Source organism: Vidua chalybeata, chromosome 6 (genome assembly GCF_026979565.1).
Source record: "Vidua chalybeata isolate OUT-0048 chromosome 6, bVidCha1 merged haplotype, whole genome shotgun sequence".
Taxonomy (NCBI): Eukaryota; Metazoa; Chordata; class Aves; order Passeriformes; family Viduidae; genus Vidua; species Vidua chalybeata.
The window spans coordinates 10383391-10402905 of NC_071535.1; the positions used below are offsets into that span (position 1 = coordinate 10383391).

Genomic DNA, 19515 nt, shown 5'->3' on the forward strand with positions numbered 1-19515 from the left:
AACTCAAGTGTGGGTTGTAAGAGGTATTTATCACCTTAGTAAGCAGGTTGGGGCTACCTGGGTGTGGGTATCTCCCAAGACATGTATACAAGCACTAACTTGTTAAACCTGCCAGCCTGCCATTTTAGTAGCAATATCATAGGAGTGCTGTTTCTTTGAAAAGGGTGCACAAAGGGCATGCAAGTTACTTGATTTCTAGAATGTAAGTTGAGGGATGGCTGAGGGAAATGGTAAAATTTGCTGCTCTTTCATGTTCTTCCTCCAAAGAAAACATCTTAAATAAAATACTGGATCTGCCTGGTGGGAGTATGGCTCCACAGACAGTTATCTGCGTCATTTTGTTTTTCCCTGACATTAATATTTTGCAATTCACATAGTTTCCTACCACAATATTTTGTAGAGGGAATGAGGAGATAAAGGGAGCATGGTGGCAGATGAACTTGTGTCTGACCAGACAGTTTGGACATACCTTCAGGGTAGATCCACCTGAATGTTGTTATCGTGTTATATAATGACTTAAACCCCAAATCACTTACACCATCAACTGTGAAACTATCTGGTGTAGGCAGTTTGTTGTATGAATAGGTTATCCACGGATCCCATGGAGTCTCCATCCTTGGAAGTTTTTGAAACCTGACCAGGCAGAACCATGGGTAACGTGGTTTGAAATCAATATTGACTGTGATTTGAGCAGAAGATTGGATTAGAGACCAGCTAGTCCCTTTCAACCTGAATTGTGAGTCTGTATTATTTTCTTGCCGTTGTCATATTTATTTAAAACTTGTAGCTGCCAATGATACAAAACATCAGGTGTTCTTGAACATTTGGCAGCTTCAGCTAAGTGATTTTTGTGAATTTCTGGAAATTTGTGCTGCCCAACAAAATTTAGACGAGTCCTCAAATAAGAATCCTGGGTAACTCCACCACTGAAGCAGCAGTGATCATAATCCAGTGGGTTGTCTTTTGCCCATTGCAGTGTAAGGGTGTTTTCTGATTCCAGATGGTAAATTATTGACATAAATTGAATGATCCAGAATATGAACAGAAAGTAGAAATTCAAAACATACCTTGAGGCTTCTCTTTTTTAACCACACTGCAGGTGGGAAGAGTTGATGTATTATTTTTTTGAGGGTGATGTTGACAACACTGGCATCCTTCCCTGAACTGCTTTCAGAAATGAGAGGAAATTTGACATATGAAGCCAGCATGCACCCATTCCTGGGATAGCAGTGCAGAGTGCCCAGTCTGCTGTGTCAGATCATCTCTGCTGGCATTTCCTGCAGCTTTCAGTCATTCTGAAACTGCCTCCAAATATTTTCTATTAGGTGGCATAATACAGATTGACTGCAGTGTAGATGCACCAGCTCTCAAACCTAAATCACATACCTATTTACCCGTGAGTAAAACATTTAAATTACGTTTTCAAATTATTAAGATTTATGTTTTCTTTTTGCATAAATAAAATATCCTAATCCCATCTATCAGTGGAAGAGGAGAATATGATCAGAATAGAATTGGTGTGTGGAGAATTGTGTCTTTCACATGTACCCTGGTTTTCAATGAGGAAATAAATGCTGGCATTTCACTTCTCATTATGAATCAAAACATCAACTGTTACTGTTTAGTATTATTTTCTTGAGAGCATACATTACTTGGCTTCTGAAAATTGGTTGTTTGGGTTTGGTTTTTTTCCTTGCCTGGCATTACAGAAAGCACACTTCTTCCAAACAAGAATAAGTACAGTAATGCAAAATCAGCTTGAGAGAAAAGGCAATGGTGCATACAAAGATACTGCTCATAGAATGTCTATCCCAAATTCTTATTACATCCTCACAGTCATGAATAAACAAACTCTTGCAATTACTTGCAGCTAATGTTACCCTGACAACAGTGTGTATATATAACAAAATTCAGTAATCACTGCCAACAAAACCCCCAGTACAGCTAATGCTTCTGTTTGCCAGGATGAAATATTTTCATTAAGGATTAAATCAACTCCAGATCATAAGTTCTGCCTTCAGTATTAGGATCAAAAAGTAAATATTCATTCCAGTATATGGAGATAAGTTTGGTTTGAGTTCCCTGTTTATCAAATAGGGGTATGCAAAGGGAAAAACTGTATTTCTTTTTACCAGTTAGGTAGTGATAAATCACTTGGCATTTTTCTGGCAAGCACAGTGGACACAGTCTGTCTCTGATGCATTTTGGTGCAAGTTTCTCCTCACTCAGTTTTGCCAGTTCTGTGCATGCTACTGATCAGCATATTTGCAGTTGAGGAACAGCAGCCTCCTGGGACAACTGCAGGAATGCAAATTGGAAATATTTTTTGATTCAACTTACTAAGAGATAAAAATTGTGGAATCCAGTACTTAAATGCAGCAGTTCACATCCTGGTGTAAACAGGGTTCTACTTCAAAATGCCACTAAAGTATATATCAGTTTAAATAAATTACTGGTCTATTGCCTTCTCTGAGCTCTGATCTGTTCTGTAACTGCTGTTGCAGTCTCTGTGATCATTAGAGTCTTTTGACACTCTGTTTTATTTTCGAGTTATATTTACTTTTAAGGAATCTTAGATGCCTTGACAAAGACTCTGAATTCTTCCAGTTCAGGGGAAGTCCTGCCAAGTTTAAAATTTTTCTGTACGTTCAGATGTTCATGTTGGTGCTTCCTAAAACAGAGACCACTGAAGCTGCAGTATTTCTGAACACCAACACCTACTAAATACTGAAAGCAAGCATTAGTTAAGTGCACAAATGGCTTGTAAAGACAGTAACTTCCTTCTAGGAGTGAATATTTCTTTTAATTTACAGATGTTAAAGCAGTGATTTTATGAACTAGTACTTCAGTTGACCAATTGAGTTGGAAAAAGCAGGACCAACCTAGGACTCTCTTAGATTTTATCAGAAATGTTGGTCAAGGAAATGAGGGCTGCTCATCCTTCCTTCTTCAAGAATACAATTTCTAGAAAGATGGCAATAATGCCCTTCCCTCTTTCTTCTGTTTACTGAAACTTAAGTTTGTGCTCTGCTCAATACACGTATTTATTAAAATACAGAACTAATCAAATTAACTTGCTCTTATTCAACTTTATGCATTTCTAAACTGAATTCCAGTTTTAATGGTGTGAAGTTTGATACAGTTCCAAGTGAGGAAATTTGTAGATGAAATAATAAAATATTTTGTCACCAGTCAGCAGAAATGTAAGATATAAGGGGTTTTTTTTTTGAGTGTACAATACAGCTTGAACTTACTAGGTTTGTGTCTCCTGGCTTTGAAAGTTGCTTGTGATCAATTTATAGCAGCAGAGCTTTTAATACTTGAAGCAATTATTTTAATGCCCAGAGAAGTTGTGGATGCTCCATCCCTGGAAGTGTTCAAGGCCAGGTTGGATGGGACTCTGAACAACCTGGTGTAGTGGAAGTTGTGCTTGCCCACGGCAGAGAGCTTGGAACTAGATGATCTTAAAGGTCCCTTCCAACCCAAATAATTCTGTGGTTCTCTAATTTTGATATTCTCTTTACTTAGTAGAATTATTGCTAAAATTTGCTATTTATTTAAAACAAAAGTTATTATTGAGTTAGTGTCCTTCAGAAATAAATACTAGATTTCATTTCCCCATGAATTTCAGTAACAGAAGCTGTTGTTCTGCAAAATTAGTTCAATGACCAGCATTCTGTAGTAGCAAACCCTTAATACGCGACCTTGCATGTTTATTTCTTGTCTGCAGTTGTGTTTCCTCCATCTGTATTCATTTGATGGGAAGGAGGTGAGAGAACCTTGCAAAACAGTTGATAATACCACTGCTGACAGCTGTGTACTGTACTTGTACAGGTGTCTGACTGGACTGGTATAGATCTCTAACTGGTTTGAGGTGGTGGTGCTGGGGAGGTTCAGTGGAAATTATTTTGGGGTTGAGGTAGTAGTCTCAGTGACCTTGTGGTGAGGAAAGTGTGATTGGCCTTTCTCCCAGCTGAAATAGGGAGTCTAGCAGAAAATCTAGCAGTGTCTCATTCTTTAAATTTCATACTTTGGATAGACAAGAAACTCTCAGTGAAAGGGCTGTTGCTTCTGGAGGAGGTCTTTTCAGTAACACCCTCCTAAATACAAAGCAGCAGCATGACTGTTCTTCAGTACAGCTCTTCGTTCCTTCAGTATTTTAGCAGTTCACGGGTTTTTGCTGAAAGGTTTTCAGGCATCCTTGCTTAGAATTCATAATGAAATTTTCAGTCTCCAGTTCAGACTTCTGTATCTCTGTGTGGTTGTAAGGTTTGATTTCTTTGTGTCAGCATCTGAGATACACCTTTAAGGTAGTGACCCCTCTTGTAGGAGTTCTGTTTGGCTTATAACTTACTAGCTTAATCATAATGTAAGGTGAGGTAAAACAGGAGTCTGGGCTGAATTACAAGTAGTAGTTCTGTGATGTTTTATTCAGTTGCAGTTAGGAAAAAATACATGTATTGGAAAACTTTGGTCTTTTTAGTCTAACAGTATTTGTGAGGAGGTGAACAGCAGCAATCTTTTTGTGCTTAGTTTGTGCTTAGAAGAGTAAACTGCTGCTGTGCTTGTGCAAACTCGTCCTTGTGCAGTTTGCTTGCACTTAGACCACTGTTTTTTGTTATTGATCTGGTCTTCAGAGTAGTGACTTGTTAACAAACTTGAATGTTTGTTAACGTTCTATCTAAATAGCGATCCCCGTGATGTGCTAGAAATAAATCAAGTATTCTGAATGGGATCTAGAGAGGAGAAAACTGATGGATCTACAGGTATAGTGGAATTCATCCACCAAATATTTTGAGAAATGTGGGACCACCAGAACAAAGTAAGTGTAAGTTAGTTAATCACTGGACATCTTTTTAGACTGCAGCCCTTCACTACTTGAGATCTAATTGAGGTCTAATTGAGATCTGGTGAATGTTGCTTAGCAGAAAGTTCAAAGTAAAAACCTTAAATTAACCACAGATCTTGTGGGAAATGGTTTTGCTGCTGTTGAGTAGAGACAGCAATCTCTTGAGATTGGGTTGTTAAAGCCTTAGCTGGTACTAGCTGAAATAATAAAAAGTAAAGCTCACTCTACTTAGAAGAGAATTAATCTAGTGCCTGCAGGGTAGGACAGATTGTCCATAGGGTTTTGCAGTAAGGAATGAGATCTCCCTTTCACATGGTCCTTCACTGAGTCACAAAACCCTAAAGAAAGGTAGGGAAATCCTTCTGAAAGACCACTTTGCTCTATATTTTTACTAGCAGCAAGGCAGAATCATTTGTGCAACTGAACTTCTAAAAAAAATTTAATTGTTAATTAAATAATATAATAAGCTTTTTTTCCTCTCTGTAGTTTTAATAGTTGAAAATATGCTATTGCTCTGGGTACGCAATGAATACTTTTGACCTCCAGTTTATGGGTTGGCTTGCAATGTTTCTCTTTGTAATTGACTTTTTTTTTTCTTTTGTTAAACAGCAAAACCATTTACAAAATTGGTAAAGGAAATGCAACTCCATCGAGATGACTTTGAAATTATAAAAGTGATCGGAAGAGGTGCATTCGGAGAGGTAAGAGACTTTAACTTTTAGTTGCAGTAATTAAACTTTCATTGTTTGTGCATCTGATTTCTTGTTACAGTTGACCTGAGGACAAAAGTTTCACACAGATGTGCTAAAATACTTCCAAATGTGGGATATAGCTAGGTACCTAATGCAAGGTCCCTTTGAAGCAGGTTATTCAGTGTCCAGGCGTGCCATTTCTGTGACTGGCTTTCTGACTTCAGTGTAGCCAAACAAGTGTCTCTTGGATGTGTGTATGAGTGGGATGGTCCCACCTAGCAGCTGCACAGCTGAATTTGGGATCTCTTCTCCCACTTGCCATATGTATTGCTCACTGCTGCTCTAATTTAACACAGAGCTGGGCTGCTTCTATGGTAGGAGCGTGGAGGCTGCTCCACCCATCTGCCTGTCTCTGTAGCAATCTGGTAATGCAGAAAGACACATTTGGCTGCCTCAAAGGCTGTTCCCTGTCATCTTTGAAGATCAAAGGCTGCTGGATCTGTTTTTTGGACAGCAAGTTGAATCATGCTGGGATGATAGGAACGCCTTGTGTTTTGAGGACTCGCCAGTCCCGGGACCCTGGACTGAAGCTTAACTTCTTAATATATTTGATGAAAGTCTCATCAATCACACAAGCCTGGTAGGGCTTGCCACTGGCAAAAGCATTCACAGACAGCAGGTATAGGATACCTGAGGCTTCTGGAGGACCTCAAAGACAACCATTTCAGCATTTAAGAACAGGTAACTAAAGTCATAGCTGTCAGCAAAAAAGGTTATTAACTAGAGAATTTCTAGAAGTAAAAACCCCTTCTACTTCTTTCAGGAAACTTTTTTGTAGTAGTGCCACACTAAAGTGAAACGCAGAGACTGCCATTAGTGGCTCACTTCAGCCTGTGAGCACTCAGCTGCACCTTCTGCTTCCAGTGGCTAAGGAGAAACTTCCTGATCCCCATGTCCTGTTGTTTCCACAGAGAGCAGGACTCTGCCATGCCAGGCATTCCTTCCAAGCATGGTGTGCTCTGGACACCTCAAAGTCTTTCATGTAGGGTTTGAATGCGGGACAGGAGTAGCAGAGGGCAACCAGAAACTCAGCTAGAAGAACACCAGGACCCTACTTGACCTGGGTTTGGAAAACAACAAGGTTTCTATGCACTTGGTAGTGGGTGAAGTAATGACTTCATATCCACGTAATTTTAAGCTACCTCAGAAGCTGCTTTTGAATAAAGTGGACATCTAAGACAGAAATTAATGTCTCAAGAATATCTCTTCATGTGTACCATCATCTAATGATGCAGTAACATGTAGTTTACATATAATCATCATGAACACAGCTGCTGAAGGAAGTGGAGCATTTTAATAAAATGTCCAGATTAGCAATAACGACTTGCCCTGTAAGACAAAAGTTCACTTTCTAGTGGATGTTGAACTTGATGAGTGCAATATTTGTTACAAAAAAGGAAGTGATATCTGAGAGTAATGGAAATACTGCATGAAAATTAATTATTTCATTTGAGTGATTCACTTGAGTATTATTTGAACACAAATTTTAGAGAAAAAAAAGTTACTGTAAAAAGTTTGTTAGGAAAAAGCAATAATTGGAAAAATATTGGTTAGTCTAAGGGAGGACTGAGAGCTACAAACTTAGTCCAGAAAAGAAGTCTAAGGAGGAAGGTTTATAAGTAGATAAAAGGGCTAAAGAATCAAGACAGTAGTGGGTACCTGACTGCCTCTCTGTTAGGGTTTTGGTTCAAAGCAGTGGCACAATTTTGAAAACTGTCCTGGTTTAGGACAAATTAGGGGAAAACCTCTCCAAAGGAGCCCCTTATTGGAAACCAAACCCTCCGCAACTTCCCCCCACCACCGGGTTCGGGAGGAATTCCTTCAGAGGGGAAGTGGAAAAACTTGTTTATTAAGGCACAACAAAAAACACTCCCCAGCACAAGAGAAATAGCCCAAGATGACCACAGATGTTTTCACCAGTCCAAGGGGGTTGAGCTGTATCTCTCTTTGCAGCGGAGGGTACGAAGCTTCTTTCGCAGACCCCGGGGGAGCTCCTGCCCGGAGTAGGTCCGATGTCTTCGGGGGGGGGGGGGGGGGAAAGGGAACAACGGAAACCGGGAAAAAGGAAAAAAAAAATGGCAAAAAAGCAAGCCAGCGAAAAGCAGAGAAAAAAAGAGAGGAAAACAGAACCAGCAAAGCATGCAGCCAGCAGCAAGCAAAAGCAGCAAGCAAGCTAAGCAGCAAGCCAGCAGCCAGCCGGGGGGGGGGGAAGCAAGACAAAACAAACTGAGAACAGGGAGCAGAAACCACGATTGGGATAATGAGCATGAAAATGTCCTGTCCCCACGACAAAAACAATGCCCCCTCCTACTGCATAAGGATTTTACTCTCCATGAGCTGGGTTTCTTCTGGAGGAAACTAAGCAGAACCTCCATTCCAGGTGTGCACCAAATGGCTTTTTGGATCCAAGGAGCACATAAGAATCAGTCACTGGGTTTGACTCTCCTAACAGCTTCAAAGCATGTTTGGTCCAGGAAATCAGGTTAGATAGAGTCTGAAACAAAATTCCTGAGCTGCATACAGTATAGATGGGAAGACTCAGCAGAGGAGACTTTGATGTTGTTCTGCTCTTGCTGTGCCAAATGACTTGCTATAGTGGCTGTGACCACTGATATCTAAAGAATTTTAGATTAGCATTTTGGCAGTTTGTCTTTTGGCAGGATTAGAAAAAGTTTCTGGATCTTTTCAGAACTAGACTTGTGATTGCTTTGGATATCAAGAATGGGAACCCTTTATAGTGACTTGCAGATGGAGTCAGTGTTGGGAATGCCTTCCCACAATATAATATTCAAGGAAGGCTTGTTTTCCATAGTACTTGTTCTGTTCTTTTTCAAAAGATGCTCTTCTCTACTTAAATAATTGACCAGCTGGAAATCTCAGTACAACAGTAGATGAAGTATTTATATGCATTTCAAGAGACTTCAGTTTATATTTGCTAGGATGACCTTTCTTAGCTTTGGATCAAAGTCTTAAGTTGCATGAAAGATACAAATGTTGAGTGGAAACTTGTGTTAAGAGTGTTTGGAGTGCCAGAATCAACAATGTGTTTCATACTCTTTCATTTGGAAAAGCATGGAATGTTACAAAATCAATTCACCCATCCCATCCCCCCCCCCCCAGTGGAAATGAAATTTCACAGAAGTGAAATGAGAAAGTATCTTAATTTCATCCTTCTGTTGGAGCTGTGAGTGCTCACAGAGTCAGTGGTGTAGTTACCTGTCAATATCACATCTTGTTCATCTCTTATCTGGAAAAGTTTTCGTTTATGCTTGCAGCAGCTTGAAACTTTTGATCAGTTTAAATACTACAGGAATCATTGATTTTAAGTTCATTATACTTTAATCCCTCTTGCCACAGAGTATTTTGTGCTTTTTGCTTATGAAAGAATCCTTTGACCCTTGTATATACTGCACTGCTATAACTGCCAGATTTTATAGGTATTATAAAATAGTAATTATGTAAAGGTTGACATTCCATAATAAGAAAATGAAATGTAGGTTCTTGAAAGGAAGTGGTGGCATCTTGTATAAAACAACACTTGAGAAAACTGAATGGAGGAGCTGTGAGTAATTTTTCATAATACTTTCATACATACATGGGAACTATGTTAGAAATTACTTGATGGACTTCATGTGCTAAAAATACATTTTAAGAATGCCTATAAAATATTTGTTTAAATGTATAAAGAAATTAATCAAAATTAAACTAAACATATTCCTGTTAGAATGAAGTAGTTCAATTTAAATACTAAACAGCTAAACAAGGTAGACTTCAAAAAGGATGAAAATTACATTCCATTCTTCTCAGTTTAGCTTCTTTGGATTTTTTGGAGAATGCCAGGAGCTTTATTCTTCCCAAAGAACTTTTGCATAAATCAGTAGCTTTGAAGAAATATAGTTCAAACAAAATAAAAGCATTATATTAGTTATTTGTCAGGATCAGTGGTCAATTTTTGCCAGAAAAGATGTAAGCCAAGGAAGGAAATGTGGTATTTGACCAAAGAGAGGATTGAGAGCACATGTGAGCTTATCGCTGGGAACACAACTGCAAAATCAGTATCTAAGGCAGATTGATACAATCACCAGACTACATCTGTATTGGCATGTCAGTACCTGTTTCTTTCTTTCTTTCTCCTCTGCAGAACTCAGCTTTGTTTTTTACACTTTTTCCAGCAATACAAGAACAAAACCCAATGAAAAACCACCTGAATGAAAGTTCTTGTAGCATGGCATGTCTAAGAAAACAAGAGAAGAATGTTTCTGAAATTCTCATTATTATTCTAGGAGAGAAACAGCCTGTCTTAGAGCCTAGAGATTTCCTCTGTAGCCACCTGGACTTCTCCTTTCACATAAAGGAAGCCAGCCACTTTTCGATCAGAGTGAACTGAATGCTGAATATTCCTTACCCGCAGCATGTATGGCCCTGACTCAGGAAGTCACTGGTTTAAGAACATAATTTATTTTTTTCAGAAGTTTCATAGTTGGGAAGAAAAGTTTTAAATGTTATTTGAGTGTGTGACAGTTAGAAATGCTTGTAATTTGAAGTGCTAGAAGGAGAATAAAGTAGTCATGGTTCTTCCTCATCTCCTAGGCTATATTTGCCTGGATATATACCCAGCTGGGAGGAACATTTTCATGAGTGCCCCAGTGTTACTTTCAGTTTTTCATTTTCCATGTCATACAGGCAGGTAACTCATGTACAGAGGGACAAACTCCTCAAGGAACAAAACTAATAGTGAAAAGCCCTCTGAAATAAATTCAGAAGTAAAATGGTTTTCTGTTATTTTAATTCTGGTCTCTATGAATTAAATGACTGCAGATGTCTGTATTTGTAGACAAGAAAGAGTGTTTTGTGCAGCATGAAGTATTTTGTGACCTACACAGAAAACACACAAATTACACAAGAGTGAAAATCACTTTTGCAAACTACACAGAAGTGAAAATACAATCTTTAGGAGATTTAAGGAATATCGGCATAGAATGCAAAACTCTTTCAGATTTTCAACCTTTAGAAAACCACACCAAAACAACAAAGAAACCAAAAAGCAGTCGAGCTGTAGTTTGAAGTTTGCCTGTGCCTGACTATTCCTTTCATCTAGAAACACCATGGACTGTTACTTGAAATGAAATGAGAACCTGTGCTTGGTGGGATTGTGCTTACCTGGGAAACTCAGGCCAGCCTGAGAAGTGCTTTCTGTTTGCTTGGTGTTTGGCTGCACATGCCAAACAAACTGGGAGCAATTGTGCTTACAGGAGGCTGAGAGGGATAGGAAGAGGACACTGTATATGGGAACTGCAGCTCTAAACACTTGCATGTGCTTCTTTGCAAGCTTCATCTGCCCTCAGTAATGTGCTTGTTTAAGGTCACCTGTCCTCATTTTGTGTAAAAGACCATTTAGGTACACTGCTGTATATCAATACACTCCAGTCAAAGAGCAGTTGTTGGAGGAAGAATGAGTCAAAATGTACCTTGTTTGAGAACTTGGATTGTATAACGTGGCTGACACCTCCTGGAAATTTGGCAGCGTGGGACTGAAACAATTGTCTTCCTTCCCTTGTTTGTTAGCAAGGATTTCTTGAATGAGCAATACTTACCGTGGTTCCAGCAGAAGGGTGGAACTGCTTGGTCTTGCTTAGCACAAAAATAACTAAAACTCTTAATGTGCCCCACCTAAGTATTACTGTTCTGGATGGATTAGAAATACCTTCTCATGTAAATGCTGTTGTGTACAGGCTTGATCTGTGTAGTGTTCGGTAATAATACGTCACCTCAACTCGGGATGCTTAGTCACAGTCACAGTCTCAGCTGGGATCAACAGACAGAAAAATGTGTTTCCAGAAGAAAATAATGGCTGAGAGAGAATAAGGCTGATCCCCTGTGTACCACAGTTTCTGATCACTGATGTGATTTCTAATGAGAGAGATACTGGCTGAGGTTGCAGTGAGAGTCAGAAGTGAATATGTAAAACCTAAGCTTCCCGCGGTCAGTCGTGCTTGGCAGTGAGAGGCAGAGCTCTTTGTGCCCTTTCCACCTTGTAATCACAGCTGTAGGGTACTGAGTTCAGTGTTTTGAAGTACTTCTAGAAATTAACCTGGGGCAAAGGTAGCCTATGGACTGCAATTAAGGCTGTCTCACCTATTCAGAAGCTTTGGTGGTTGCTGTTAGGTGCCCAGCAGGGACCGTACCTTCCTACACTGTAGATTAACAGAATTCCAAAGTATTGTACAGCACATGTGACACTTTTCTTTCAACTATTCAGAGAGTCAAAGCATTCAGAATACGATGCAAAAGAAGTATTTAATTAGCCCTGCTTTTCTTTAATATGCTCTTCATGAAAAAAGAAAATTAAATCAAAGCAAGCTATTTTCTGCTGTGGAAATGGATGAAGAAAGAAGCTGCTTTGTTTTGAAAATGCTTCAAAAGAGCTGGTTGCTATCTCAGTCCTCCCCAGTTCCGTGTGTGTTTGTGTGGCAGCACCAAGTAACTATGGAGACAGGCAGGTTGCAAGGAGCTAGAGACACACACAGTTCATTGTGGTGCTGCTGTGGGAGCAGACATTTGTCTCTGCAAACCCCCCGGTCCTGAGGAACAGCTTAGGTGCTATTTGGGGCCTTTATTCTTCTTCTGCAGAGTCTTTCTGGCTGGGACTTGTAAGGGATTTCTTATTTGCACAACATGAAGATTTACACTGCATGCTCAAAAACATCTGATTTTGCTTTGGAAATCTGCATCATGGCATATGAACTCTATCAAAAGACATTCTGGTTTTTAAATGTATATGTAAAATACACATTAAAAAACTGATACAGCAGCCCAGACCAGTTTTTCCTCAAAGATGCAGTATTAAAACTATCAACTAATGAGGTCTATTTCAAAGACTTTTTCCTATCTGAAAGTGTCAGGAGGATAAAGTAGTTGCTGCAGTGTTTTTGCAGTAGCTGGTGTGCAGGGTATCAATAGCATGAGACAGAAATAGTAAAGTAAATGTGGCATAAACAAGCTTTAGCCAAAGGAAATGAATGTAATATTCGATTATAAATCTGGTAATAAGACATTATGGGTAAATTGTTTACATCTGAAATGACATTTTGTCTCTTCTCCCAGTTGAAAGGCGTGACTAAAGTCTCTCCTCAAATGTCTAAAGCCTTTCCAAGTTCCCATCAAAGGTTAATTCATGGTATTTTACATTGTTTTATCCATGTAATTTTATTGTCTGTTAGACTAAGGAGATCTTTTATCATCCACTTTTATTGATGCCCTTCCTTCCAATTTTATTTTTAGATAGAATCATAGAATGGTTTAGGTTTGAAGGATCTTTAAAGATCATCTTATTCCAGCCCCTCTGCCATGGGCCAGGGACACATTTCACTAGACCAGGTTTGTCAGAACCCCATCCACGCTGGCCTTGAATAATAACAATAATGTACACTTTATTTTTTCTTTTTTTAGCAAGTAAGGCTTTTTCTATTCCCACACTAGCATGAGAGGCTCTTTAGTTTCTTGATCACCTCAGTCGTCCTCTTTCACACGTGGTCCAGATGAAGTTTATTTTTCTGAGGTGTGGCTGTGTGTGGAGTTTCCAGTGAGTTTGTATTGCAAGGCAGTAATGTTTACCCATCCCCAGTGGTGCGTATCTGCCTGTGAATTCCAGATTCACTTTGCCTTTTTTTCTTAACTACCTGCCATTATGAGCTGTTTGCACAAGTATTATCACCTATATGTCTGTGTTCCTCTTCTTTCCAGCTAGGAGCATTTTGCAGTTCCACCTTATTCCTGTAAGTCCAGTCCTTAAAGATAAGTTTTACCTGAAAGTTTAAGGTGCCATGAGCATGAATAGTGTCCTAGTGAGTTTTTTTGTCATTGCTTTGAAATTAATGCTAGCATGATCTTTAAGTAGTATTTGTTAACTGTCTTAATTGTTTTCTGGAAAGCCAGTCTTATATTTAAATGATTTCTGCACTTTATTGCACCATACTTACCATTTACATAAAATAAAATTTGTAACTTGATGCTGCTTACTAATGCTGATCATGTCACTCACAGGGCACAGTACAGTGCTGGGAAGTTCCGTCTTGTCTGTAGAGGATTATTTGGCTCAGATTTGCACCCTGTAGATTTCATTGGAACACTGGGAAAGGTGGAACTTGGCCTGGGATGGCTTTGCACAGTGCAGCCCTAAATGTCAGTATTGAGTGGGTTTTGAAGATCAAAACATAGCAAAATACTCCTATAAAACAATTAAAGAAACAAAATACTAACTCTTGCTGAAGTCTAGAAAGCTACTTTAGCCATATTGGTTCTTTATTTTATTTTATTTTATTTTATTTTATTTTATTTTATTTTATTTTATTTTACTACAAGTGAAACAGAGCTTTGAGACACAAAATATGACAAGGAAATGGATGGCAGAAGCAATACATGTGCCTTGTAGTTACCTTAGAGGGATCTCAGTTATGCTTTAGCCCCACTTGTCATACATTGTTTTTTACATAAATATGCCGAAAGTTGGTTGAAGTGAAGGCACTAGGATTCATTAGGCTTTCTGAAATCCTTGAGGAAATATACTTGAGCTTTATTGCAGTTTTCTTGTTGCCTCAGTCTTGAGCATGACAAGTCATGGTGATGCTAATCAAATCAGATGGTAATCAATCTATACAGACTGGAAGGGGGGTTGTAGTGGTGGGGGAACCCTTGCACCTGCAATTTTTTCTTGTCACATTTTTAAGACTTAATAAAACAGAATCACCTAAATATCTACCAGACTACTTTGTTATTTGAGCATTTGGCCCCCCTGATTCTGCATTCCAGCCAGACATTTTGAGATGCAAATTGGGAATAAGTAATTTCCTTAGTTTAACACAGGTATTAAAGTGTTAGTTCTGGGCCAAAGGTGTGTGGATTGGTTAGCCCATGTCCCACCCATTTGACCAAGTGGAGAGGTGTAGGAACGAAATCCAAGAACAGAGCAAAGCTGAATCCTCAGAGTTTCCAGTGGCTGAGGGTTCAGGGACTCCACAGCCCACCCCTCTAACGCGGGGGTCAGTAGTCACCGAGGCCCACATTGCAGTGTGTGTTACTCAGGTATTAAGCATGTCTGTATTTAAATACTTTCTGAATACTTAGGTGGCCACAGCAGCTTGTGGCTGAGTTCCAGAACTTTCTTGTGACAATAATACTTCCTTAATCTTCTTATGTTTTTTTTTTTTAATTTGATGCTTTTCTATGTCTGTGTTATTAGAAATGGCAAATTATTGTTCTCTGTTCATGTTCTCCATGACATTCATGGTTTCCTGTGTCTGTCATAGCTGTTACCTCTTCCAGGCCTGGAATATTTTAGGTTATTATATCTTCTTCTTGAGAAGCTGTTTTATCATACCTCTGCTTGTACATTTTTTCCTTTCATTATTCTTAGCATACTTCTTTTCTTGTTTTTTTTTTTTTTTTAACTTCTAATAGTGTGTAAATTGTATTAGGCTTGGAAATGGAGAGTGAACACAGTATGAAATCCTAGTCTCATTCAGCCAGTAGACTTTTAAACTCTGAAGATAGAAGCAATGCTTTTGTTGTTAAAGCAGACATTTGTAGCAGTGTACAAATCTATGTCCTTTGGAATACCTCTGAACACCAACTGAAGGGTTTTTCCATACGTTAGTAGATGTGGTGGATCGGTATGTAGGATAAAAACCATCATATTTAAAACCAGGCATCTTGTATGCTTAGCACAACTGCAGTATAAGAGGCTTCTGTTTGATCTCGCAAAGTGGTCAGTGTGGTTATTGTAACTGAATTTGAGGTGTGCCAGAGAAGGAAGAATTAATATAAAAGTAAGAAAAAACAACTCCACTGCAGCATCTCAGAAGGAGACAAAGCATTATATGACAAAAGTAAACTTAGAAATGCCGCCACCTGATGAAGAATGTAAAAGAAATGTAATTCAAGGAAACGCTGAGGTATTTTATGGAAGAAAGGATCTTTTCCAATATTGTAACCGTATTCTTCCTTATAATAGCACTGAGTTTATCAGGGCATTATTTTATTTGTGCTTCCCTGTTTCAGTTCAAATATCAGTGAAGTTTGGGTTATGCTTTTCTATCTGTTTTCTTAAAAAAAATCCTAATTATTTGAATTGGTTGAGGAGTCAGGTCTAGTCAGGCAAAAATTCTGTCAGTTCTGTGAGATATCTTCAGTCCTAAGACTTCTTTCCAGAGATAAAATTAATGGGGAATTACCTAATTTGCTGTGTTCAACGATTTTTTTTTGCTGTCATGAGAAGCTGTCCCACTGTCACCCATATAACTAAAGCAGCAGTGTGTTTACTGGTGCCATAACTTGATAACCACTTAATGTGAAAATATGAGTCAGCTTTCTTTTTATGAACTATACTTTTTCTTCCACAGAAGACAATTATCTTCCTCCAGAAAGTTTAAATTGGCCTTTTAAAAGCAGTCTTTTCAGTTGAACATAAATAGCACTAATATAGTTAGTGACTGGAGAATTGCTAAATATAGATTTGGCATCCTTTCTTCTTTTCCTTTCTTCTTTTTCCAGGCCTGTTTCATTTGCCACTTTGTTCTAACATTTACACAGCTCCTCAGCTGTGCCTGCCTTCCATGATGCCAGGCTTCCATCGTTCCTCAGCAGTTGAGCACGCTTTAAACTTGTGATATCCTGCAATGCCTTTGGACAGTGATGGCCTTAGATGAAGTGCAGTAGATGCCTATCTGGGTTCTGATTTGCGCACTGTATTTGTACTCAAATAGCTGAGCAGTTCTAGTTTTGTGGTGTTACGAAACTTCAACGTTGCTACACCAGGGCTCACAGAGGTACGCTTGCAAATTGCATCTGCCGCAGAGCGTTGGTTCATTCCTCTGCAGTAGGTAACCTCTCCTCTGCAGCAGATAACCTTGGTGTTGCTCTGTCCCTGTCCCTGCAGTGGAGGTGTGGGCATTTCCTGAGTCACCATGTTCTCTCTGGAACAGTTTAAAAAGTGTAGTGGGTAATGTCAGCATCTTGCAGTTTCTCAAAGCTTTTAATGCGCTGTTTGACTTAGAGTGTGCCTTCAGCTGGATCAGGGTAATGACCCAATAAAGTACATGGAGAGAGGTTTTTACAATGACTTTTAACTGTGGTGAAAAGAGGAGCAAGGCTGTTTACATTTAAGGCCATTACAGAAGGTCAGTTGAACAGTTTCATGTGTGCCAAGGAACCGCGTGTGAGACTTTCTTGACTTGCTTATCCTTCCCCCTCAGCATGAGCAGTATCTGTGGGAGGTGTTTGTAGGCCAGGAGACACTGGGATTGTAATGTAGCTCTGGATATTCTACTTCACTTAGAGAAGCCACTTCTTAGTGCTTTGCCTTTCCCAGCTGTGTCCAGGGCCAGATTGCCATGTCTTTCCTGCAGTGGGTACCTTTTTTCAGAGCTATGTGCCTGTTACATGGCTGTGCAGGTGTGTACAAGGTGCTGTCACCCACTGTGTGACCTGGTGAGTGGAGCTTCGCTCTCTAAAGGTTGGAGGGCTGAGCTATGTACCTGCAGGCTGAGATATCTGTGTAAATGTGAATATCCTGTTCTTGTGTTACTGGAGAAGCAGTAGCTTCCCTGCCCCTCACTTGGAACTTCTTTACTGGTAAGGTGCAGGGTGATACTACATTTCCCTCTTCACTCCTCAAGACTTAAGACTTTTTATAATGTTGCTCTGCTTCATGCACTATTCCAACCTTTTTTTTATAGTCAGCAGCTTCTTAAAGCTGTTGTAGCTGAATCCTTTCTAGATAAGAGTTTTTAAACAACAGAAGAGGGGAGGTGATGTCATTCCTTTTCACACAGCTATTCAAGGGCTGTGTTGGAAGCAGTGAAAGCTGGTTGGTTTTCTGCTTCTAAAAAAGAGATGAGCTGAGAAGCAGTAGAAATAGCAGTAGAAATATTTAAGCAGTCCATGTATAGTCCTGTGAAAATGTTGCTGTGTTAGTCATGATGCCTGTTTTTCTTTAGCCAACTGGAAGAACTTTGTGGAAATTATGGCATTATCACAAGAAGAATTAGTTTTTGGTCTTTGAGAATACATTGACTTTGGTCAATGACTATACATTTTCTTGGTCAAAATAAAGTCTTTGCATTCGTAAGCCTTGAAGTTTTTGTATTCTTGTTTTTTTCTTCCATTTACAGCTGTGTGCAGAGCTACTGTTCATAATAGATCAGTGTAAGCAAGTCTAATACACAGCATGCATAGTAAGATGCTGTAAGCAAAATGGTGAATAAATAAATGAATATTTTTTTCTTTTAAAATATCTGCATAAGGTACACAAAAGCATGCTAATTTGCAAATATCTTTCAAGTTTCTGAGACCTGAAATGTGAAAACAAATTAGTCAAATGTAGTGTATTTCTATTGACAGCAGCCTTTCTTGTTTTCTCAGGCTGCCCTTTTAAATGTTGCCCCACTGGCTGCAGGCATGACTACAAACCCCACTTGTTCTTGGGAAACAATGCAGCTTTACTGCACATCTTCATATGAAAAGCTTCATGCTCCTCCTGTATCATCCCCCATGTACTTCATCATGAGCTCTTGACCACACAGGGTGCATCAAGCGCATAGTGGTAATGTTGGAGGAATACAGAAGGAGCAAAGACTCAGACTGCAGTTTATCAATGTGTCAGTTGATCACTGATGACTCCTTAGTAACTTATTTTATGGATTTGTGAAATTAAACTCTTTGAAAACTGTATTTCTCTGACCATGCTTTTGTGTGAGTATTGATCTCTTTAAATATTGTATTTTTCTGACTATGCTCCTGTTAAAGATATCTTAATTTTTCAGGTTGCAGTTGTTAAAATGAAGTGTACAGAGCGCATTTATGCAATGAAAATTCTAAATAAATGGGAAATGCTTAAAAGGGCAGAGGTAAGTAATACGTTTTTTTAACACAGAGAATTTTTAAAATTACATTAGGAAGATTACATTAAAGCTCTTCCAGATTAAGAAGAATTATTTCATGAGCATAGGAGCTTCGTTCTTTTCTCTTTTTTTTTTCCCTTAAGCTGTTTTAATGCAATCAAGTCTGACAGTCCCTTCCAGGCATCTGTTGTTCTCAGCAATACTGTGTATTCATTTACCAGACAGTCTGCCCTAGTTCTTACCCTGAATTTATTGGCCAGATTTTTGTTTACAGTAAAGGCAAGTTAAAGACTACATGAAAGCTGAGATTGGTGCTACTGTGACATTCACAGCTGTATACAAAAATGTTATGAAAAAGGTCTTTCTTCTCTTCCATTCAGAAAGCATCCATTAAGGAGCTTTGCGTCCTACAGTTTGAAACAGGATTTATATAGCTAGTAAAACTATAACTAAATATTTTGGAATCAGACTGTAAAATAAAACGTGTTAAGAAGGTAAATCTGTTTAAGAAGGGGTGTTTTGGCGAAAGGAGGTGTACACTGTCACAACAAATTCTGTAAATGTAAAGGTGAATGGGTACTTCACACATTAGGAAAAGAATACTAAGAATGCACAGTGGGAAGCGGCTTTCTAGGCTAGGTATTTCTAGGATACATACTCCTCCATGGGAGAGGAAAACCTCATGGCACATACATAATATTATGTAAGTTAGCAGATAAATGAGCAATAGATTTGAAGAGAAAAGACATGTATTGCATCAGGACTTGCAGCAGTTCTGTTAAGGGGCAAGCAATAGTGGCTTTGCTGAGGTCTGAGCTTGCTGACCCTTCCCTGTCCCATTCTTCTGTCCCCTTCCTGACACCTCCTCCCCCCAGCCTGCCCTTCCTAGTCCCTCCCTTCCTTTCAGTGAGTCAGTGCCAGGCCTTTTCCTGTGACAGAATCTCCTCCCTCTTGTTAAGCCCCTGTTCACCACTGCCTTTGCCTGATTTAGTCACAGTCTGTCCATCCATCCATCCAT

General features: G+C 39.1%; 1 protein-coding gene across 7 annotated transcripts in view; it reads left to right on the forward strand.

Annotated features, from left to right (window-relative positions):
- Positions 1 to 19515, forward strand: part of CDC42BPB (CDC42 binding protein kinase beta) — a 94997-nt gene that overhangs the window by 23130 nt on the left and 52352 nt on the right. For all 7 annotated transcript variants that reach the window (XM_053944572.1, XM_053944578.1, XM_053944573.1 and 4 more), the window contains exons 2-3: positions 5459 to 5550; positions 18420 to 18503. In XM_053944572.1, coding sequence (XP_053800547.1) covers positions 5459 to 5550; positions 18420 to 18503 — 176 coding nt within the window. The remainder of the gene's footprint in view (positions 1 to 5458; positions 5551 to 18419; positions 18504 to 19515) is intronic.